Source organism: Vitis riparia, chromosome 13 (genome assembly GCF_004353265.1).
Source record: "Vitis riparia cultivar Riparia Gloire de Montpellier isolate 1030 chromosome 13, EGFV_Vit.rip_1.0, whole genome shotgun sequence".
NCBI classification, from domain to species: Eukaryota; Viridiplantae; Streptophyta; class Magnoliopsida; order Vitales; family Vitaceae; genus Vitis; species Vitis riparia.
In genome coordinates, this window is record NC_048443.1 from 16,327,228 (window position 1) to 16,352,834 (window position 25,607).

General features: G+C 31.9%; 1 protein-coding gene and 2 long non-coding RNA genes across 3 annotated transcripts; 2 read left to right on the forward strand and 1 right to left on the reverse strand.

Annotated features, from left to right (window-relative positions):
• Window positions 1-3,712: 3,712 nt before the first annotated feature.
• On the reverse strand, window positions 3,713-4,471 carry LOC117928164. The gene is made up of 2 exons (XR_004653546.1): window positions 4,320-4,471; window positions 3,713-4,218 (listed from the first exon to the last, which is right to left on the reverse strand). It is a non-coding gene; the product is annotated as an uncharacterized LOC117928164 (long non-coding RNA).
• A 3,148-nt stretch (window positions 4,472-7,619) lies between these two features.
• On the forward strand, window positions 7,620-8,775 carry LOC117928166. The gene is made up of 4 exons (XR_004653548.1): window positions 7,620-7,762; window positions 8,107-8,302; window positions 8,400-8,484; window positions 8,564-8,775. It is a non-coding gene; the product is annotated as an uncharacterized LOC117928166 (long non-coding RNA).
• A 5,220-nt stretch (window positions 8,776-13,995) lies between these two features.
• On the forward strand, window positions 13,996-25,243 carry LOC117928357. The gene is made up of 2 exons (XM_034848251.1): window positions 13,996-15,010; window positions 25,044-25,243. The coding sequence occupies exons 1-2, from the start codon at window positions 13,996-13,998 to the stop codon at window positions 25,241-25,243; spliced, it is 1,215 nt and encodes a 404-aa protein (XP_034704142.1).
• Window positions 25,244-25,607: the final 364 nt, after the last annotated feature.

Genomic DNA, 25,607 nt, shown 5'->3' on the forward strand with positions numbered 1-25,607 from the left:
AACAGTGGAACAGTTTAAACAATATAATATTCAAAGTCATTTTGTATTAACCTTTTAATTTCAGCGGAAGAAAAAGATCCACGGGAAATTCTGAATTGAATTTGACATTAAAATAGTGAGAGATCCAATTGGCTTATCACTTTTAAAATATCTGTTGGTTAGTATTTTATACTCTTCAACCGCACTCTTTTAACTTAATTATTTAAAGACAACATAAGACAACATGTTCAAGAGAATCCACACAGGTGAAATATAATAAGGAAATGTTCAATAGACAATATTTTAGTTCTCTTGACTTTTAACACCCTTAGCTAGTTATAGGGTCCATTACACAAATGGTGAATTCTCATTTCTTATTAAAAAAAATGAGATGAAATCATGTTTAAGTGTGTGCATCTGTTCTTTGACTGAGACTTTCACTACTTCATCCTCAACACCTATTTGAATCGCTCACCAAATGAAGTATTTTAAAGACATAAAATCTAAACAAAGAGAAATGTACCATTAATTTGAGATTGCAAATACTCATCCATCTTCCACACTTCTGAATTTCCTTGAGAAATTTTGAAGAAAACAAGAAACATGTGGCTCAAATTCTTCTTCAAATCCTTGAAGGAAAATTCTAGAGAGAGAAATGAGAGTCGTTCTAGGGAGAGTCCTTGAATCAATGTGGAGAGTAAACAAAGTTAGATGAATGAGAATGGTAAACCGCCATTACATTAATATGACAAGGATAAAGCTGTAATTTTTATTGGTAATCTAAATAAGTTATTTTTTAAAAATATATATTAACAAAGAATTGCATTATAATTAAATATGCATCTAAACGACCAAATTATTTATAACTCTATGTTATACAATTTTTTTGAGTTTATTCTAAATAATAAAGATATTAAAAAATAACCCAGGAACTTTTTTTCAAATAAAATCATGAAAATCTTAAAAACTTAAATAATTTATCTAATTATTGAAAAATGGATACACCATCAATTTAAATTTTAATGAGAGATGTAAAACTTTAACAATAGATTAAATTTTCAAGTTTGAGCTCAAGGAGTCCTTGAAAAAGTTTTTCTTTTTTAAATAACATTTTGCAATGATTCATAAAAATTATTAAATGATTTATAACAATGGAAAAAAAAAATCATAAAATATATTTTTATTTTTAGGTTATTTTGTTTATTCGAAATTTTATTTTGTTTTTATTTCTAAAAAAATAAAATCTAAATGGGGTTGCACCCATAATTTAATATGCACATGCCTTAATCACAAAATACATGATAGTGAATTTATTAAAATTTTTATAAAAGAGTTTCACAAAATAAGTTATTCACAAAAAATTTTAGACCTAAAAATTAAGTGTAGGGCGTTTGACTTATTAGCTAAATAGGATATGACTCCTACAAGTGCAAATTTTTAATTTGTAACAAATAAAATTTTCCATATTTCATTGACTCCTTGCAACTTTTTTTTTCAAAAAAAAATAAATTAAAGATATTAAAATATATAGTGCTACACAGGCCACATATATGATAATGATGTGCTCTAAATCATGAAGTAATGAAGGAGAAAAAGGAAGATGACTTCCTAATAAATTGATGTATAGAGATGGTTCAATATAAATTAAGAAAGTTTTACTGATGTACCTATTGGTTGGTGTTTAAGTTTAAAGCTTGAGATGGGTATTGGGTTCTCTCAATCTTTTATGGTGTGGTTCCTCCGCTTGGTTATGTTCTGCATCATCACGGCTTCTTTTCATAGCTTTTGTTATTGATCTGTTGTCTTCACCATCTTGGGTGCCAAGAAAATCTACCGACAAGATATGGTTCTGTTGATCGTCTTGAGAGTATATAAGATGGACCCCACAACTTTTGATTTTTGATTCCCTATCATATGTAGCAAATGAAGCCTAAAGGTGCATATATTGATTGGAGTGGAACTCGTTGTCCCTAAAAGAAATCTTAGGATAGTACACTAGCAACACTTGATCTGATTCACTATCATTAATCTCGTCGCATTCACTTTTGATAATTTCTAGTGCAAGGTAAGGATATTCTCCTTCATCAAATTTCAAAGATAAATAAATTTTGTTTGATTGATGATGAAGACAGAAAAATCCAAATCCAAGAAAGTGGTCATCTTCATACCAATTCATAGGAAGCTCTATTCTTATTTGCCTGCCCATTTCCTGATGCAATACCCACCCTGGAATTCCATTACTTCCTAGATTAATGCTTCTCCATTTCAAAGGAGGCTGCATAGTTAAAAGTAACATTTCCAGAGGTGGGTCAGCTTAACAAACAAAGTAAATTAGAACTATTAATTGCAGAGAAAATAGGAAATTAAAATAAATATCAATTAATTCACAAGGTACTTGTAATTAAAAAAGAGAAAAAAAAAGTTAAAACAAAAATTGTACCTCAATTTTCTTGAACCATTTGAGGAGAAAATACCAGAGAAGAGCTGATGGATTTGATAGAGTTCCAAAGATTGGGCAATCATGTGCATTTATTTCTCTTAGACTTGATGGAAGCTTTGGAATTTCTTCAAGCATCTTGCAGTGACTGATATTAAGGCACCTTAGATTACAAAGTTGAGTAATAGCAGTAGGTATGTGACGCATATTGTTTTGACTTAGATATAATCTTTTCAGCAAGGATAGGCACCGTAAATCACTTAGGGTTACTCCATCCATCAGATATTGAGTTTCTAATAAACCAAGATTTATTAAATTTTCTATGCCCTCTATGACTAGGTTTGGACAACCACCGAGACAGACTTTTTGAAGCAATTTCAACCTACCAATGCTACTTGGAAGACTCCTCAAGTTTTTGCAGTGGCTCAAATGCAAATGAATAAGATGATTTAAATATCCAATTGATGATAGAAGCTCTTTTATACACGTTCCACCTAAATCGAGCTCCTGTAAGCTTTCCATATCCTCCATGATTTCCGGAAAAGTCTCCAAGTTTGAACAATCATAGAGATCAAGTTCTTCAACGTATTTCAACCTACAAATGCTACTCGGAAGACTCCTCAAGTTTTCACACTTCACTAACCGCAAATAAGTGAGATGTTTTAGAAACTCAATTGATGATGGAAGCTCTTTTATACACGTTCCACTTAAATTAAGCAAATATAAGCATTCCATATCCTCCATGATTTCCGGAAAATTCTCCAAGTTTGAACAACCATAGAGATTAAGTTCTTCAAGGTATTTCAACCTACAAATGTTGCTCGGAAGACTCCTCAAGTTTTCACACTTCACTAACCGCAAATCAACGAGATGTTTTAGAAACTCAATTGATGATGGAAGCTCTTTTATACATGTTCCACTTAAAACAAGCAACTTTAAGCATTCCATATCCTCCAAGATTTTAGGAAAAGTCTCCAAGTTTGAACAATAAGAGAGATTAAGTTTCTCAAGGTATTTCAACCTACAAATGCTGCTCGGAAGACTCCTCAAGTTTTCACACTTCACTAACTGCAAATCAGCGAGATGTTTTAGAAACTCAATTGATGATGGAAGCTCTTTTATACACGTTCCACTTAAATCAAGCTCTTGTAAGCTTTCCATATCCTCCATGATTTCTGGAAAAGTCTCAAAGTTTGGACAATCAAAGAGATTAAGTTCTTTAAGGTATTTCAACCTACAAATGCTGCTCGGAAGACTCCTCAAGTTTTCACACTTCACTAACCGCAAATCAACGAGTGTTTTAGAAACTCAATTGATGATGGAAGCTCTTTTATACACGTTCCACTTAAATCAAGCGACTTTAAGCATTCCATATCCTCCATGATTTCCGGAAAAGTCTCCAAGTTTGAACAATCATAGAGATTAAGTTCTTCAAGGTATTTCAACCTACAAATGCTGCTCGGAAGACTCCTCAAGTTTTTGCATTCACTAATAGATAGAACCTGAAGTGAGGTGAGATGACAGATTGAGGAGGGTAATTCTTCAATAGCAGTACCATCTATATAAAGACTTTTAAGAGAGACCAAGTTTTGAATTGTACTTGGCAAGCTCCTAATCTTTTGGCACGCTCTCAAATTTAACAAAGTAAGCTTCTTCAGGAAGCCAACAGATGAGTCAACATTATCCAAACTTCTACAACCTTTAACATTTAGTTGCTCCAAATTTGACATATTTGAGAAGTGTGGGATTTCATTAAGCTGCTGAGATTCTGATAAATTCAAGATCTTCAACTCTTCAAGATACTGCAATAAAAGAAATTAATTATTTTATTTTAGCAAATAAGTTCTCATGAACTTCAAAATTAATCTAAGGGAAGGCACAATATAACTGAGTTTAATACTACCTTTTCCCCTTGCCAAAGGTGTTCTATATTGCTATGCTGCAAGTTGAGTTCAATGAGGTTCTCTCCATCAAAATTTGAAGGCAAGGATTTCAAAGAGTATCCTTCCCAATGAAGATATCTTAAATAATGTGAATGAAATTGAAAGTCTTTAGGAAGGAGGAGCTTTTGATACCCTTTTCCCATATAATTAAGAAAACCCCAACTCCAATAAATTTTGAGTAATCTAAGTCTCTGCATCCTTTTGAAAGCTTCAGTAGTAAATAGATCTCTCTTGATTTACACATATCTAGAAATAATGCTTCAACTGCTTTCGTTCCCTAAAAATTAAAAGTACATGAAGATAAATAAAGCATGAAACATATAAAACCCTAGAAAAACTATAAAGATATATAATTCCTTAAACAAAAATAATGACACTATATATAAAGTAAGTTACTATATATCAAGTAAGTTAATGCATTTGATCCATACCATTTTTTTTCTCAATACAAGGGAAATATCCTTAGGATCCCACAATCTGCTCCATTTTCCAGGCTCTTCAGGATGTTTATGTCAAACAATTTCTCTACCCATTTCTTCTACCAAATCATGTATCGTTATGGTATTACCACAAAGAGTTATGAGGCACTTGTCACTAAGAACTCTTATTCCAATCCTTGCATGCTTTACTAGTCTTGTTACATCATTTTCGTTCCATCCCTTGAAGAAGCACACAATGTCAAGGAATATTTCTTGCTCTTTCTTGTCCAATCCATCAAAGCTTATCTTAAGTACATTTTGGACTTCTATGTTGGGATTTTCCTTTAGTTTTTGTAATGCACTTTCCCACTCAGGCACACTTCTATAAAAAAGAAATGAACCCAAAACTTCAAGAGCTAATGGTAGGCCTTTCACATAATTTACTACATGATCTGAGAGGTTTACATAGTCACTTTTAGGAATGTTTTGTTTAAAGGCATGTTGACAGAAAAGTTGAATAGACTCCTTGTAACTTAGTGCCTCAACTTTATATGATGCATCGACTCCATGCACATTTAGACAATGTTGATCTCTAGAGGTTATGATGATTCTACTTCTAGGACCAAACCAACCATGCTCTCCAGCTAAGAATTGTAATTGCTTCAAATTGTCTACATCATCAAGAATAAGAAGAACCTTTTTTGAGTGAAACCTGTTTCTTATCACATTAATCCCTTCATGAACATTACTTATTTTTTTATTTTTTCCCTTCATGACACCATTAAGAAGTTCTTTTTGTAATTGAAGTAGACTTGAGTAGTCTTTGGATCTTTCTCTAACATTTTCAAGAAAGATTCTACTCTCAAATTGATGTGAGATATTATTATATACAACTTTGGCAATTGTGGTCTTACCAATTCCACCAAGCCCATAAATCCCAATCATGCGAACATCATTTGACTCAATTTTTATCAATGATTTCAATTTTTCCAAATGAAAATTCATTCCAACTATGTTCTTGCTAACATGTAGTAAGAGCTTGGAGTTCAATTCTTTGAGGATGACATCAATAATTTCCTTGATAAGTCTTGCCTCATATCTGTCAATTACAAAGTATATATGCTAAGTTAAAATAAGTTGTAAAAACTAAAAAATGTGAAGTAAATTAGCAATACTTAGATTCTCCACTATGATTGAACTAGTGGCTAATCAAATGTGAACCCCTACCCCTACTTAAAAAAAAGAAAAAAAAATCACCAAATTTACTAATTTAAGTACTTTTTCAGTTTGTGAAGTATAATGCTAATTGAAAAAAAAAAAAAAAGCAAAAAGGGAAACAAAACTTTTCCCACTTGAGGAGGAGGAAGGGGCATAATTTTCTTTCTATACTATTTTCTATGCTATTCAAATATAAGGAAATAATTTTTTTTTTCTCTTAGCCATAGTAAAAAGTTAGGCTTCTCGGGTTTTTATGAAAATTTGTTAATAATTTCATTCATTATGACAATTTTTTTTTTTTTTTTGTAAAGAAAAAAAAGGGAAAAAAAATAGTATGATATCTAACAAATGGGTAGCTAGAAAACCAATATATTAATTCCATGCTAACACAATAGGAATATGAAAGTATTATGCTTATGAGAAGAAGGAGATCTACAGGAGAAACTAATTGTGACTTTCTTTTTGAGTGATAGATAATTTTTAAGATCACAAAATAAAATTAAGATTACAAAAAAAAAAAAAAAAAACATTATCAGTGGGAGGAAATGCTGAATTGAATAGAACTTTCAATTAAAGTGAGCATGAATTTCATGGGCTTAACACTTATGGAATAACACTTCAAATTTTTTGTGGAAGTTGTTATGATGGTTCTAATGATTTTTATTTTTCAACTATTTATCTCCATATATATAAGAGAAGAAAGAGAGTAGCGATTCAAAAGTAAATATTCCTTGGATATAATGAGATAAAATATTTGAAAAAATTATGATTAATTTTTCACTTTTTTTATTTGGAAAAGATTAAAATATATTTCGTTTTATAGAAAAAGATTAATTAATGTAATATAATGTATGTTATTTCAATTTCAAAAATTATAAAAAAGAAAAAATAATCCAATATTTTCTCATTTCATTTGTAATAAAAAAAGATATAATAAAATAATTTTAAATATATATATATTTTAAAACTATTTATCTGTTCTTTATAAAATTAATAAAGTTCTAAAAGACTGAAATTTATACATATTTTTTTTCATCAGTAATTTTTCTATTTTTTTATTATTAAAGTTGGTTTGGGCATATTAATACTTTAGTATTTTTTTTTCAATTCTACTTTATTTTTATATTTTATTATTAACAAAATAAATTTTTTTGAGACAACTATTTTTAATTTTAATTTAATTTATTTTTATTTTTATAATTTACTTTTATTAATAATTTTTTTTTTGATATTATTGATAGTAGTCAACGAACTCTTTGTTAAACTTTAATATGAAAAGACATGAAATGATAATAAACTTTAATAAGTGTCAATCTAATATTAAACAAGTTGGCCTAAGTTTAGTAAGTAGTATAAAGGTCAACCCAGATTGCAATGAAAGATGAGAGGAAATTATAGTTACTGATATTTTTGTAGATCATATCCAGCTAGATTGCCAACTTTTGCCAAGGCACTTCTCCACTTTTGAATCTTCTCCCTTTTCTCCTCATCTGCTTCCTTTGTGATCAACAAATGCCTTTTCATAACTCCCTCTTTGCTTCCGCACATGGGATGGATCCACATGATAGAAAATTGGTAGAATCCGTCGCCAATTGCAGAGTATAATGCAGCGGAGAGACAAATTCACCAATTGCTTCGAACAATGAGAGGAACAATTGATAAACTAGCAAAGCAGCATAATACAAATAAAACCCCATCACCTTCTCATCAAAGAGGAAGTCATAACCAACCTGATATCAATGAATCTTTCCCATCACCACCACATGGTAGTAAGGTTTTTATAGCACTAGTCGTTATAATTTTTTATTACTTTTAATTTAATTGAAAATGTTCTATAATTTTTTTTGGAAAAACAAATTTTGGTTGTTATGCATTCTGAAATTTGCCTATGGATCACCACTGAATGATTGTTCTACTCATGGTGAAGATAATGCAGGCCCATCGACCTCACAGCCAGTAGCGCAGCATAGTAGTATACTTTCTGCATCTTTATTTTTTAATAGTAATTTTAAATATCAAAATATTAATGAGTACATAATAATGGCTAGTCTTTCATGAGCGTGTTATTTTTGTTAATGAATTTTTTTTCTCTTATTTTCTATACATATAGTTGAGGATGAATTTCAGACGAATGCTATTATTCCTTACCAGACTAGACATCCTCCATTACGTTCATATTGACTACGTCAATGTGCTGCTGACCTACAATTACCATACGTGGTACAACCATCAATAAAATTTTCAGTGTCTTCATCTGTAACAAAGCAAGTTTTGGCATATGCATTGGACGATACACGTGATAAAAGGTAAGGTTTAACTTGATTTAGTATAAACAAGTACAATTAAGACAACCATTTGAAATAATTAGTTTTAATTCATAACATCATAATTATTTATGTGTAGCCAAATATTATGTTCCATGAATGATTTCTTCTTGACAAGGTTCAACTTCAAATGCTTGAGACTCGACAAATTGGTTGACAATAAGGTATTCATATTTAGTTATGTGAAGTTAGGATAAAATTACTCTAAAACTATATTCCTAATTTTCATTAATTTACATGAAGGTTGTAACCATGCATTGTCGAATTTTGAATGGTATGGATAAAGAAAATAGGAATCATTTCTTATCTCCAAACTTTGCGGTAAGATATGTTGTAAGAATTATAGATTGGTTTTCTTGTTTTGAGTAGATTGTTTTAATCTAATGTATGCTTTGTATTTTTTTATTACAATCTGATGTGGAAAAAAAAGGGGTACATTATCTCCAAAATACATGTGTGACAATTTATGGAAATATTTTAAAAATAGTCGGTTGTACACATATGAACAAATTTTATTTAGTTTAATAAAAGTCATCTGTAATTGGATATTTTTAAGTATTATGCAGAAAATGCATGAAAATAACTAATTTGATAAAATCATTATTTTTTTTTCCTTTTAGCTGTTCATACCAATATGCAGGAGAAATTATTGGTATTTAAAATTCTCCTTCACATGACGATAACAATATGCACGATTTTTTACTCCAAAAAGTTGAGAAACATTACAAAGGATTGCTTGATGCCTATTGATATTATGACTACCTCTTTATCTTGAAGTATGCCCTTCAATTTCCGCAAAAATCATAACCAATCCTCATAGTTTTTTGAACTTATGACACCAAATGCAATTGGGAGCATACCATCATCGGCATCATAAGTTGTTGTAGAGAATAAGGAGCCCTTATACGGTGCACTCAAATGGGTTGAGTCAATTGCAATAACAGGTTGACAACCCATTAAAAACTCTTGAATTGAAAAAGAATGTGCAATGAACAATTGCCAAAAATGCCCATTTTGTCTGGTACATTCAACAATCGTCCCTGTATTAATGTCTACCAATCTTTGACATAGCCATGGCAACAACATAAATGAGTTTTTTTGGAAGACCACATATTCTCTCCTTTGCCATTTCTTTGTATGTCCAAGTTTGCTAATAACTCAATGAAACACCATACCAACACCTGAAATCTTTGCAAATTTGATGGGGCAAATACTGAGGGGTTGCCCTTATTACTTGCTCTATGACACATGCACCTTTCCTTTCCTGCATTGAAGGTTGGCTTGAACATTCAACATCTGCACAATGATTGTGTACATTGTTGAAGATGTTAACCTTCAAAATTTTGGCTGTGCCTATTGAATTAGCAGTTATTCTCCAAGGACACCCATCCATTGAACAACACACATATATTCGCTTTGGAGAGTTCTTTTTGAATTTATATTGAAATCTACCTACCAATGACATCGTATATAATGCATTTCTAAATTCATTTGCATTAGGAAAACTATGCCCACTCCCAATAATAGGTTGAGGATAAAGACTTAAATCATTTGGCCTAACTTCAGTTTTTACACATCTAGATATGAAGCTTTGAGAAAGTCCTAAATTAGACTAATTGTTTGCTTGACATGATGCAACTGAATCATGTCTCCTCTGTACTATTATGACTGCATTTTATAGCACACTTTGTTAATTAATATTATAAGCACCTTGCATCATGGAAGTAATGAAAACTAACACAATATATATCACTTACCAATAATCATTTTGTACATTGACTATACCTTCTTCAACTTCTACTCTTCAAACCCGTTTTAGTACATAAATACGAGCATAATCATAACTGTGGGATAACATCATATGCATGTCCGCATCATGATCCAACTGTTGAAGTGCAGATGGATTAAACTCAAGGGTGTAATGAAATGTATATCCATTTGAATTAATATCTAACCGTTCACATGCCTTTGAAACAAAATCAGCATATGACATCCTTTGTCCAATGTACATGTTTTTTTGTTGCCCACCCTTGTATTGTATTTGTTTATCCTCCTTAGGTACAATCTCACCTCCTTCATGAAGGTAGTTATAAATGGAATTTCCCAAGTCCATTTACCAATTGAGAAGTACATCTTCTTTCACCAACAATCAAATCAATCTATTTCACAATGTTACAACCATGGAAAATTTTACAGCAAATACAAAATAAACAAATGAAAATTTTAATTAATTGAGACATATTTTATATCATAAAGAACAATTTTTTTTGTATATTAGACATGTTAGGGATATGCCAAAGAACCTACAACTGCCTAGTTTCATAAGAAATTTGAAATTTTTAAAATTTTACCTTATCGTAATGTATTGTAATATTATTGTATTTATATTATAATTGTAGTGTATTTTTATTGTACCTCTATATTTTTTTACAAAAAAAAAAAATAAAAATTAATTTTATAGATTTTTTATACATCATTGGATTACCATCAACAACTTCATGTATTGAAATTACAATAGTGTATTTTTGTTGTCTTTTTAAAATTTTGTGTTGTCCAGGTGCATGCATGAACAGGCTCACCATGCTTACTGCAAAAGCAATATCCAAACACATATGTGACAAGTAAATTAGCCTCCCAACTAGCCTTTGATATTATTATTTATCCTTCACTTCATCATCTTTGGAGGGCAGCAATTTTATGTTGGGTTCAATAGGTGTTTCGACTAGCTTACAACCTAGTTGTCCTGTTTCACCAAGTAAATCAAGGACATATTTATGTTGGTTTAAAAATATACCTTCTTTGGATCTAGCAAACTCCATTCCAAGGAAGTACTTTAGGGCTTCCAAATCCTTGATTTCAAATTCTACTGCAAGTCTTCTTTTCAATCTCTCCAACTCTTCTTTGTCATTGTCGGTCAAAACTATATCATCCACATAAACAATCAGAATAGCAATCTTACCATCTTTATTGTGTTTGTAGAACATCGTATGGTCAGCTTGGCTCTGATAGTAGCCATAATTCTTTATAGCTTTTCCAAATCTCTCAAACCAAGCTTTAGGAGATTGTTTGAGACCATATAGGAATTTTTTTAATTTGCAAACTTTGTTTGATCTAGGCTTCTCCTCTAATCCAAGTGGTAGGTTCACAAATACTTCCTTCTCCAGATCTCCATTTAGGAAGGCATTTTTTATGTCTAACTGGTGTAAAGGCCTGTTGAAATTTACAGCCAAAGATAACAAAATTCTGATTAAGTTTATCTTGGCTACAGGAGCAAAAGTTTCTTGGTAATCAATACCATAGGTTTGAGTAAATCCTTTTGATATTAATCTCGCCTTGTATCGTTCTATGTTCCCATTAGCTTTACATTTCACAGTAATGACCTACTTACAACTTATAGTTCTTTTCTCCTTAGGTAAATCCACTAACTCCCTAGTACCACTTCTTTTAAGAGCATTCATCTCCTCCATCACTACTACTTTCCAATTTGGATCATCAAGGGCTTCTTGAATGTTTCTTGGAACCAACATGTGTGAGATTTTTGAGGTAAAGGCTTTATGAGTTTTAGAGAGTTTTTTATAGGATAGATATTTGTCAATGGGATATTTAGTGCAGGTTCTTGTACCTTTTCTAAGGGCTATAGGAATATCAAGGTCTAAAGAAGAAATGAAAAGAATTAAAGGTAGGTTAGGAGTAGGACTACCTGTGATATTGGGAGCTTCAGTTCCCGAAGGTCGAGATTGGTCATTACCAAGAGGAACAGGTTAACTTTGACTCTTTTGATGAGTCTTTCTCTGAGTATAAACCAAACGCTCAGTATTTGGTTGTACTGATTCTCCCCCTGTTTCAGATACAATAATGTTTGGCACTATATGACTAGAATTTTTGTCAGTCTTATCACATTTTTCCTTAGGATTATAAATAAGAGGTGGAGGAGTAGTTAAAATTGTATTTGGTAATGGAGTGGGAGATAAATCCCAAAAAAATTCTTCCATTATATCATTTTCCCCTTGAAAAGAATTTTTGTTAAAAAAAATATTTATCTTCAATGAAAGAGATATCCATACTCACATAAATTTTTTTGGTTTGGGGATTATAGCATTTATAACCTTTTTTATTAGAGGCATACCCAATGAAAACACATTTTTCTGTCCTTGGATCAAGTTTAGACCGATTATGATTAGGTAGGTGAACGAAAACAATGCAACCAAAAACTTTTAGGGTTAAGTCAGAGTACATTCTAGATAAATGAAAGATTTTTTGAAAACAATCTAGTGGTGTGCTATACTTAAAAATTCTGGTAGGCATTCAGTTAATGAGATAGGAGGCTGTCAAAACAGCTTCCCCCCAAAAGTATCTTGGAACATTCATGGAAAACATAATAGCACGAGCCACTTCAAGTAAATGTTTATTTTTTCTTTCAGCAATTCCATTTTGTTGAGGGGTATTCACACAAGTAAATTGATGGTGGATACCTTTTTCTTCCAAAAAACTACCAAAAATTCATTAAAATACTCAATTTTGTTATCAGTGTGAAAAATGCCAATTTTTACTTGGAACTGAGTTTCAATCATGTTATAAAAAGTTTGGAAAATTTTTCCAACATCTGATTTTTCCTTCATCAAATAAACCCAACATAAATGTGTATGATCATCTATGAAGGTAACAAACCATTTTTTTTCCAGAAATAGTTGTAATTTTTGAAGGTCCCCACATATCACTATGTATTAAATTAAATGGTTTTGAGGGAACATAAGGTTTTGGATAATAAGTAGTACGATGACTCTTATATAAATAGCAACTTTCACAATAGAAAGATGAATAATCCAATCCTTTAAACAAAGTAGGAAACAAATGTTTAAGATATAGAAAACCAGGGTGTCTTAGTCTTAAGTGCCAAAGCATTATTTGTACATAAACAGAAAGAGAACTAACACTACTAAGGCCCTGAGCCCATTTATTGGAGAAAACACCATCAAACTAGTGAAGGCCATCAATCAACTTACAACTGCCAATCTTCTTCCTCGAGTTCTAGTCCTAAAATTCACAATGAGAATCACAGAAAAAAACACAACAATTAGGTGGTGTTTGTTTTTTGGCTGAATAGAAAAAGCCAAAACATTTGGCTTTTTCTATTTAGCTAAAAGTACCTTGTTGATATTAACCAACATAATTAAAGTGAACTTATTATCAATAAGTTTAGTCTAATTATGTTGGTTGATATCAATGAGTTACTTTTAGCTGAATAGAAAAAGCCAAATATTTTGACTTTTTCTTTTTAGCCAAAAAACAAACACCACCTTATGCTAGTGATTTCGTTTCAAAATTGTGTGATGAACTGAACATTGATCGGAATTCAATCAAATTGGAATTCACTATCAAGTTTGACCCATCATGTCTACTACCGTTGCATGATAACACAACCATACTTAAGATGTTCAGATTCAACGAAATGTTTTGTCGTGTTTATGTCTCACCATCAAGTGAAGTTGATGCAGCCTGTATCGCACCAACTAGGTACATATAGCCTTACCAACATCACTTTCACTTTGTCTAATAACTTTTGAAATATATGTAGATGGATGAAGAATTTGTTTTTATGTTTTATTTGTAGTGCCCTTACCCCTATTGTTGGTTCGAATTCGACACAAGTAGTATCCTCCAGTGGTGATTCGCCAATGGATATCTGTAATGACTCTCTTATAATTGAGTCATATGAGTTTTCCCAAAGCTGTGCTGAATCAAATATACTTGAACGTGACTCAAGGCGGTTTGAAAATTCCATTATGGGTAGTGGACATACCTTCCCCAATGCTGTCGAGTTTTGTGATGTTGTGTATTTGAAGTCAATTGCTGGTAGATTCCGTTATTGCTTCAAGAGGAATAGTATGAAACACATGACAGTAGTTTGCACAGTTAATGAATGTCCTTGGAAAGTCACCACTCGTACAGTAGAGGATTCGAACATCATTCAGGTTCACAGTTTTCGAAACCTCCATAATCATTTTTTGGAAGACGTTGTCGCATCCCAACCTTTAGTGAGATCCAATTGTGCCTCACTGCTTATTGATGATGTCATACAGTTTACTCCCTATTACCAATTCCGCCAAATTTGTAAGGACTTCCAAAGGCAACATGGGATGCAATTGACATACCTTCAAGCATGGAATATCAAGGAGAAATCGAATGAGCGCATTTATGGAGAGCCCAAATATTATTACAAATTGTTGCCTTGGATGTGTGAGAAAATGGTTGCAACAAATCGAGAAAGCATTGTTGAGTTGAGGCATTCAAGTGATGGGCATTTTGAGCAACTCTTTGTTGCTTATTCGGTATCTATCCAAGGGTTTGCAATGGGGTGTTGGCCAATCATTGCAATTGAATCAACCCATATGAGTGGCCCATATAGGGGTGTGTTATTTTCGGCCATCGCATACGATGCTAATGACTCCATGTTCCCCTTAGCCTTTGGCGTGATGAGCTCAGAACATTATGAGAATTGGTCTTGGTTTTTGCAAAACTTGAAGAAGGTTGTTGGAGATAAGGAAGTTTTTATTATCTCGGATAGACATCCTACCCTCCTTCGTAGTGTTCCTGAAGAGTTTGGGCTTGAAAACCACACCTACTGTTATCGTCACTTGAAAGAGAATTTCAGCCCTTTTTTGAGCAAACATAACACAAGAGGGAACAAAGGTAAAGAAAATGCACTCCAATTCCTTGATAGTATTGCTTATGCAAGGTTAGAACACGATTACAATGTTTCCATGTTTGAACTACGGAAATACAATGACACTTTGGCCGCATGGGTTGAAGAAAATGCACCCGAATATTGGACTATGTCAAAATTCCCAAAACAAAGATGGGATAAAATGACCACAAACCTTGCCGAGTTGTTTAATGCTTGGTTAAGGAATGAAAGGCATCACTCCATTTGTAACTTTCTAATGGACCATATGGCTAAGTTAGGTTCTATGCTTATCAAGCATAAAGAGGAATTGAACAATTGGAAAGGGTATATAGGGCCAAAAATTGAAGGCAAAGTGCTGTAGAAAATTGCCAAAGGTGAGGTGTATCTGGTCACTCTTTTCATGAACAGAATATTTGGGGTTTATATCAGGAGGACCTTCTTGAATGTGGACATTATGAAGCGCACTTGCACATGTAGGAGTTGGGAAATGTTGGGAATCCCTTGTGAACATGCAGTAGCCGCTATTTTTTCCATCGGTTAGAATGTTGCTGATTTTGTTTAAGATCGGTACAAATTCCCAATGCAAGAGTTGATATACTTGGGCTCCTTCTCCAGTATAGAGACCCATGACATGCCATCCGTGGATAATGATGGTTTGGTTCGATCTATCACCGGTGAAGTTTTCTTCTCTCTTAACCCTCCCCATACCAAACGCCCTCTTGGAAGACTAAGGAAGAAGCACATTGAGTCCCAATTTCGAGATAAACGGATTGTTTATTGCTCTAAATGTCATACGTCTGGACACAACAGGAAAACGTGCAAGAATCCTTTGTCTTAAGTGCCTTGCTATCACCTTCTTCCATTATTGAAACTTTGTTCCACTATATTGTCATTATCTTTTTTGAAGATACTTTCCAAAGGTTGTTACCAACCAAGAACAAATTTGTAACACTTATCATCGATGTGTTGCCATGGTTAATATTACATCCAAATTGTTATCATAATTCCTTCAATAAATTTCTTAGTTGGATAATTTTGTTAAAAATCATAATGTAGGATATTTCAAACTTTCAATTTAAGTTATATGGTAAATATCAACCTCCCGTTTGTTAAGAACTGTGTCGTACAATACTTGAGCAGAAGTTATAGCTGTACGAAACAAGCTTATATAGATTGGAAAACAAAATCCACCATTTAGAGACATATGAACAACAAACCTACAGCTTGGAAAACTGACATTCAAATAACATTTCTTGCTAAGATTGAATATTCAAGTGTTTCATAGTAGGGTCCCATTTCATGGACTATGCAAACTTTTAGAATGATTTAAGAAGAGAATATTGATAAGAAGAAAATGATTTAGAATGATTTTTGTCCCGTTCCCAGATTTTTTGACATTTTTGTGACTATTTAATTTTCAAACATTATGAGATGCTTCAAAATTTCTCCGAGAATGCTTGTTGGCTATCACTTATGCAGTTTCTTTCTTGTTTGCAGGTTGTTGCATTTTCTATCTTTTTCAATCATCAAACCGCAGTTGTAGCACTTCATGCATTTAATGTAAGAATGCGTGTTCTTGACAGAATATATCCATTCCTTTTTTTTAGGGAAAACCTTATTGCCATTTGAACAAAGTTTCATGATCTTCGGTAGACACGCCAACATAAGCCTAGCTAAAGCAAAGTATGGAATAAAAATGCATCAAACCCTTGCAAAAATTGGTTGCAAGCATATTAATTACCCTAATGAGAGACCCCAGATACTTTTGCATTTTTTATTAATTTATGGCTAAACATAACTTGATAGTTATTTTCTGTTTTTAGAGGAACAGTGAGTGCTCATTCAATGGGAATGGTTTATTGTGACAACTTTTGTTTTTGCGTCTCTATCTCTTGTAAGTGAAGTTCATCTTTGATTTTTCCCATCTACTACTTCTTGATCCTGGTTCTTTAATTGATTCTTCTAATGTTGGCATGAACTGATTTGCTCCATTTGGCAAAGTTTAGATTTTTTATTTTTTATGTCCACTCCAGTTGTTTAAGCCTTTTTTTCAAAGAGAATAGATTTAGTTGCAAAAATCTATTGTTGTATTTCTTCTATAAAGGAAACAATCTTATAGCTGCTCCATTTGTTGGTAGGCAAGCAAATTTGGATTTGAGTGTTATTTTAATGAACTACTATTCCCAATTTTAATTGAAAGAAGGAAGAAACCTGAATAGCTTTCAGCCTTAAACAAAATTTGAGTTTCAACTCAAATTTTAGACCTAGAATATTCTAGACTCTTCATATTAACATTGAGTTTCATTTGAACTTTACAATTATTGAATTAACAAAATCAAAATTGTAATGATAATACCTGAATATCAAAATTGTAATATCAGATTTAGCCAGAAATTTTGGTTAAAATTTAAAAATCTCATCCCAAATTTCAATTGGAAATCAGGAAAAGGCAGATGACTTCCATATTCGAGGTTATCTATGTAAAAACATTTACAAGGAAAATAAAGAGATGTAGCAGTTGGTGTAAGCAAGAATGATGTGTTGTTCTTATCATATCATTCTCTCTTGATATGTTTAACAGGTTGAGATTCAGTCAGGACGGCCACATCAAATTCGCATTCATCTTTTCTTTCATAGGGCACAGTTTCCCTATGGCAGTTGATAACCTAAGTAGCCATTATTAATTGCAGTCATAGGTGACCAAGACTCAGAATTCTCATCTGGTTGACTAATTGGTCGATTGTTGGATTGACCACTTGCTTAGCCGGTAATTCATATGTCTTCAAATTTCCCACATAGCCAATTTGTATGAAATTGAATTTCACTGTTTATGGATCTGTCTTAAAGCAACCTGAATGCCATTTATCAATTTTTATGTGATAGAACAGATAAAATCCTTCTCAACCATGTCCCTCACAAGAAAGCCTCTAAGCAAAGAGTCTGAAGCCATGGTCACAAAGTTGCTGATGGGGAAGCCACCTCATAACTCCACCCTTGGCCCACTTTGACTCCGTTTTCCTCTCATTACCAACATGTGCTCTGTGCCTCGGTTGTTCAAATGGAAAAACATAGCAATAAATAGTAACAACAGTAACAACAATGGTCATAATTTTAACTTTATTGGTTACATTATTATTATTATTATTAAATATTAAAATATGTCAGGGAGATTTCAATTTTGAAACAAAAATTAAATTTTTTTATTTTTGGTATTTAAATAAAATATTTGAAAATAATAATAATATTTGAATAAGAGGGGGAAATTTGTTTAATATATGACATTTAATATATATATATATATATATTTGAAATTTTGTTACCGAACACACCCTAAAATCTTTTTATAATTCCATTAAGAATTGCATGCATAAAGAAATTATTGTGATAAATATTTAAACAAAATGGACTACGTTAAACATATCATATCAAAGCTAATGCAAATGTGTACATAACTATTATATGAGTTTTTCTATCAAATTCTAATGAAAAAAATCTTAATATAAAAATCTATTTTACATCTAGACATGATATAAAGGCTGTATTGTTTCAAATCAAAGGGTTAGGAACTAAATTAAGACACGAATGAATATATGGTAATATTTTTTTTAATAATTTACCATAATTTAAATGAAGCTTTAAGGAAAAGTTTAAAATACTAAAGGAGTATTTATCGAATTTTTCACGTAGGATGTTAAAAATATATAATAAGATCTAATTCGTTTGATAAGATTAAAAAATCGAGATAGAATATAACATAATGAGATCTAAATATATATTCGATAAACGTGATCAATTATGTTTTTTTTTATATGTATGGAATCGATACTACAACCAACCCAACCTAACTTTTTAAAGATTATGTAAACATTCGATTTACTTTTATTATCTTGGGTGTGAAATAGGATTAAAGTGATGTGATCCGATGAATTAGGAGGCCCTCCTTTTTTTTTGTATGTGTGCTTGTGGGATGGGTGATTACTACTCAAAAAGTGCTATTTCATAGCTTGTAATTAATCTTTTTAAACGCTTTTGAGTAGTAGTTAGTGCCTTTTAACCCAATTAGCATGTTAAGGCCCCTTTCAATCAATTCTAATCAAATTGTGTAAGTTTTGGTGTTTTTGTTAGTATTTTGATCACCAAAGCATTATGAGATTGAGGAGAGTTATATGGAATCCTTGGCAAGCAATGGGAAGCTTAGAGGAATGAAGAATCAAAGCCTTGAAGCACTTTTGCCATAAACGAGTCTGGAATGCAAAGGGGAAGCAAAGAGAAATCAGTCATGGAGCATTCTTGATGACAGTCACTGCAGTTACTATTGGAGCACTTCCTGATGTCCAATTTATGCATACAATATGTCATTTGAAAGCTTAGGAAGTCAACAATCCAATGCCTCAAACCGTATGCAATTTGGACTTGAAATGAGGAAGTTACAGCCTTTGGAAGACAACTGCTCCAAGCTGAAGGAAGGCTTCAGAAAAGTGCTGCGGAATCAGCCTTTTGTTGCAAGATATTTCGCAACACTTTTGCACAGTGCTATGGATTTCCCCTGAAGCTTCACGCCGCGATGGAAGCCAAACACCACAAGATGGAAGTCCACTTTGCAAAGATGTTGAATCAGCTGGTTGCTATGAAGAAATTTCGCAGCCCTTCTTGTGCACCTGCGAAATTTCGCAGACCTCACTTTTCACCTGCGAAGTGGTCCTTAGTGCTTCCCGATATTTGTAACCGACACTTGGAGATATTTTTCATTAGATTTTTGTTGCCTAAATGCCCAAATTCTCCTTGTATCCCTCCAATTATAGGATTCCTTAGTTTTTAAGTTAGGAATTTGGCTAAAATATCCATGTAATAGTTGATTATGTGATTTTGGTATAAAGAGAGTCCGAGGAGCCTGTTCTGAGGGTGTTGGAGAGATGAACCTTTTGTAAAAGTTTCAAAGGAAGAAATACATAGAGCTTGAGCTTGAGCTCTGCTTTACCTTCTCACTTTGATTGTGTTTTTACTTATTTTACTAAGTTATGCACTCTCTGAGGAGTTTTCCCGAGAGAATGAGTAGCTAAACCTTTTAGTTCCTTGGAGTTAAGGTTGTCGGGAAAGGTTCCAAGTGCAAGAATCAGAAGCTTTGTGGTTTCAGCTATGAATGAAGAGAGAGTGTGTCCCGTGAATGGTTTCTAATGTTTTAAGTTAACTTAAAACACCTTGGAGTCACCTGGGCCAACACTTGGTAAGGCAAGTGATCTCCAACCAAGGAGATGCACTAGTTTACCCCTTGCGAGCCTCTGGTAGGTGACTTGAAGGTAGGATTTTCTAGAATAGCCAACACTTGGTAAGCTTTTGGACTCTAAGGAGACATCCATTAGTTACCTCTTGCGAGCTTTTGACGGGTAATCCAAGGTTAAAGATCACCTTGAATGGTAAAGGCTAAGTGAGAGGCTTGAACCATTGCAAGTTGCATCAGTGAGAGAATTAGAGCTGAAATCCAATTGAGGGATGCATTTGTGCAGCACCTGTTAGAGAATTGACTTTATGTTAATTCTCTAATGTGAGGAAATGAACCAACTGACCGGAGCTATGCTTTTGCATGAAGAACCTCCCCTGTATACCTGAATCTCCAAGGAATGCTTTTCTTCTTAAGTTATTTTCATCACTTGTTGTGTTGTTAATTTAAGTCCAAACCTTTTCCAACCAAAGTTTGTGTTTTATTTCTTAAGCTAATCTTGAAATGAAACAGCACCAATTCACTTTGAATTGGTATCATTTTCAACTTGAGTACCCTTCCCAGTGGAACGATCCTAGAGCCACTATGCTATAGTAGCTTTGTATTTGCTACCCTAGTTCATGGTGTTATAGGTTATAAATTTTGTTGATTACTCCCGCCATCAAGGAGCACCAGTTGGATACAAATCAGCTGAGACACCAATTAGGCATGAATCAATGGGATGAGTGGTTGGAGAGAAGACAAAGTCCATGTACCATAGAGTAGTTGGTCATAGATAGAGTGGGTTGCTTTCCCTATCCTTTAGCCTATTTATGGGAACATCTTACAAGTAACTTGTAAAATCAAGTGATATGGGGGCACGTGGGAGTGGAAGTTTTGCTCCCCCTACCACCTTTCCTAACTCTTTTTTCTTTTGGGAGGGTATCAAAATATCAATTCTTCCTTTGGGAATTATTGAACTCAATTCCCCTTTTCCTCCTGGAAAATTCTAGGGTACCTCTTCGGTACCTACCCAAAAAGCTTTTCAAGCCATTGGATGTCCAAGATTACATCTTGGCCATCCATTTTAAATTTGAAATAAAAATTCCACTTAACCAGTTAAGGGAAGAACTGGTTGTGGCATTCTTTCTTCCTCCATTCTCAACAATTTTGGGTTTAAATAAAATAAATATTAGATAAAAATAGAATTGGAAAAAAATAAAAATTAAAATGATATAAAATTTGAAAACATATTTATTAACAAAAAAAAATCATCATATATCATAATTACATTATTTTATTTTTAGCAAATTATTAAACATTTAAATTCAACATAAAAATGAATATGGTAATATTTTAATTTATATTTATAATACATTAATCATTATTGCATTGGACTCTAATTCATAATTAGATTAGGAGTTGTGACTAACTTAAAAAAACCTAAATAAATAGCAAATTCTAATTCTTATCAAATTCTTAAAATTTTTCTAATTAATTTTATCCAAAAAATTATATATTAAAATTCTAATTTAAAATTAGAGTCATATTTATCAAATTTTCTAGAAAAAATATCTTAAATTCCTTTAATATATTTATATTCATTTATTAAAAAAATTAAAAACTACTATTATTAAAACATGTTTTATTACATTTTAAATAAAAAAATTAAATCATTTTGAAATTTCATTTTGAAAGCATAAGAGTTTATATAAAATATATTACTTTTGAAATTTAAATTCTAAAAGTTTATTTAAAAAATATGTGATGACAATGTGGACCCCGCATTTTGGCTCATGCGTTTTTGACTCGATGGCGAGCTCAATTTTTATTTGAAAATGATTTTATTTATTAAAAAAAAATGACTTGGAGTCGCCACTTATATTTGTTTTATTTTTAAAAGGGTAAACAAAATAAGAAAGAAAACCCTAAGTGTGACTCCTTATTTTGGAAAAGGTGGTCTGTGAAAAACCGGATCGGGCTCAGGGGTCAGGTTACTTATCGGGAAGGTACGGTAAAGACCGTAGTACCACTCTAAGTCCCTAAAGTCGGGTCTCTACTAATCAAACGAAGCTGACATGGCAATCAATAGGAAAATCAATGGATACTCAAATCTATCATGCACATATGGGAATCAAAACATGCATAGAGAATTATTAGAATGAGAGTGGATGCGTACCTAGGCCACGAACGAGCAATGCGCTATCATAAAAATGGGGTCAGTTTACAATAAAGAGCACAAAACATATCACATGCATTACCAAACAGAAATTAAAACTATTCGAGGGAAAACTGGATTTTTGAAATTTATTTGAAAATTGGAGACTTAGAGATTATTTGAAAATTGGAGTTTTAGAGATTATTTGATTTTTTTTTTTTTTTAGAAATTAAATGTAAGAATGAGAATTTTAGAAATTAAATTTGAAAGAAATTGGAATTTTGAAAATTATTTGAGAGTTTGGGATTTAAAAAAAATTAAATTACGAAAATTGGGACTCTGGAAATTAAATTTTGAGAGAAATCAAAATTGAAAATTATTTGAGAAGTAGAAACTATGAAAATTGAATTATAAAAATTGGAAATCTTGGAAATCATTTGAAGACAGAATTTTTTAGAAATAAATGAATAAAATGATAATAATAATGATAATAATAAATAAGTAATGGAATAAATGCGAGAATTGGAATATTGGAAACTGAAAATTAAGTTTGGAAATTGGAAAATTGGAATTTCAGAGAACTAAATTTGGAAATCGGAATTTTGAAGAATTATTTAAAGACGAAATTTTTAAATAAATGAATAAGTGAATAAATAAATGAATGGAATAACAATAATGACGAAATAATAATGATTTAGATAAATAATTGTGGAAGTTAGGATTTTGGAAATTGGAAATTAAACTTAGGGATTGGAAATTTAAAGAATTATTTAGGGATGAAATTTTAAATAAATGAACAAGTGAATAAGTAAATGAATAGAATAACGAAAATAATAATGATTGATAAATAATTAGGAAGATGGGAATTTCGGAAATTGGAATTTGAATTTAGAGATTGGAAATTTGAAGAATTATTTAGAGGGGGGATTTTAAATAAATGGATAAGTGGATAAGTGAATAAGTAAATGAATGGAATAATAACAATAACGAAAATAATAATGATTAGGTAAATAATTGTGAAAATTGGGAAGTGAATTTAGGAATTGGAAAATCGAATAATTATTTAGAGATGGAATTTTAAATAAATGAATAGATGAATAAATAAATAAACAGAATAATAGTAATAACGAAAATGATAATGATTAGATAAATAATTGCGAAAATTGGAAATTGAATTTAGAAATTGGAAATTTGAAAAATTATTTAGAGATGGAATTTTAAATAAATGAATAGGTGAATAAATAAATAAACGGAACAATAGTAATAACGAAAATAATAATGATTAGATAAATAATTGTGAAAATTGGAAATTGAATTTAGAAATTGGAAATTTGAAAAATTATTTAAAGATGAAATTTTAAATAAATGAATAAGTGAATAAACAAATAAACAGAATAATAAAAATAATGAAATAATAATGATTAGGTAAATAATTGTGAAATTTGGGAAGTGAATTTAGGAATTGGAAAATTGAAGAATTATTTAGAGATGACATTTTAAATAAATGAATAGGTGAATAAATAAATAAACGGAATAATAGTAATAATGAAAATAATAATGATTAGATAAATAATTGTGAAAATTGAAAATTGAAATTAGAAATTGGAAATTTGAAAAATTATTTAGAGATGGAATTTTAAATAAATGAATAGATGAATAAATAAATAAACGGAATAATAACAATAATGAAATAATAATGATTAGGTAAATAATTGTGAAAATTGGGAAGTGAATTTAGGAATTGGAAAATTGAAGAATTATTTAGAAATGGAATGTCGGAAAATTAAGATTTGAAAGCTGGAAACCCGAAAAATTATTTTAAGGATGGAATGTCAGAAAATTAAATTTTGAAAATTGAAAAACTGAAAAATTAATTTTAAGGATGGAATGTTGGAAAATTAAAATTTGAAAACTAGAAACCCGAAAAATTATTTTAAGGATGGAATGTCAGAAAATTAAATTTCAAAAACTGGAAACCCGAAAAACTATTAAGGATGGAACGTTGAAAAATTAAATTTTGAAAATTGGAAACCCGAAAAAATTATTTTAAGGATAGAATGTCAGAAAATTAAATTTCGAAAACTGGAAACCCGAAAAATTATTAAGGATGGAATGTTGGAAAATTAAATTTCAAAAACTGGAAACCTGAAAAATTATTTTAAGGATGGAATGTCGGAAAATTAGATTTCGAAAACTACCAAGCCGAAAAAATTATTTTAAGGATGGAATGTCGGAAAATTAAATTTCAAAAATTGGAAACCCGAAAAATTATTTTAAGGATGGAGTGTAGGAAAATTAAATTTTGAAAATTGGAAACCCGAAAAATTATTTTAAGGATGGAATGTCGGAAAATTAAATTTTGAAAACCGGAATATTAGAGAATTACTTTGATATCCAAAATGTGAAGAAATAATAAAAGAAAGTGGTGATCCCCATGCAAGTTACACGTCTCCAGTAGTGGTAATGAACCCATTTTCATGTATGTTGCAATATTATCACATCCACACCACCATCCCATTTTTTTATGCATATATATCTAACACTCTCATCACAAACCCATTTTTATTTTGCATATTCACCATGACTTCTAGCTTGTAACCCAGCCGGTGCTGTAGAGACCTCTCATTGCTCTATCCGTTTGTTTCATTTCCGTTGGTAATGCTTGAGTTTTCGTGCGCTGAAGGCTTGCGAGTTTCTAGCAACTCTTTTAGCCTCTTGGCGGCCATAGCGGTTGAACTTGTGTGCGTGCAAGCTCGGGATAGAAAGGCTGATGGGAAAATTGTGTGGGGATTGCATAATCTATCCTCACCATGGCATGCAGAGGCCACCGAGTATGGAAGGCTCCGAGGTAGAATAAGCATGCGTGGGTTGCACATTGCATGAGAAGGCTTGGGGAGGGTAATGAGGGATCGTGTGCATGAATTCCATGCACATGGGAGGACACGGGATAGGTGAATGGGAAATGAATGGTGGACGAAGAGTGTTGGAAAGTAGTGAGATGGGTATTATGGGTATATGAGATATGAAGGAGGTAGCGGGAGGGGTATTGGGTACGGGCAGTAGGCACGATGACAGTGGGCTTAGAAGATTTGGAGACATGACTAAGGTGGTGAACATGGCCATGGGTAAGTGGGGTGTGAAGCTGGAAGTGTGCATGGGGGTATGAAATAAGAGGAGCGGGTTAAGCGGTAGGATGAAAATACGGGACGTGCGCATGAAGATGGGTAGAGTGAGAAATAGGTATAAA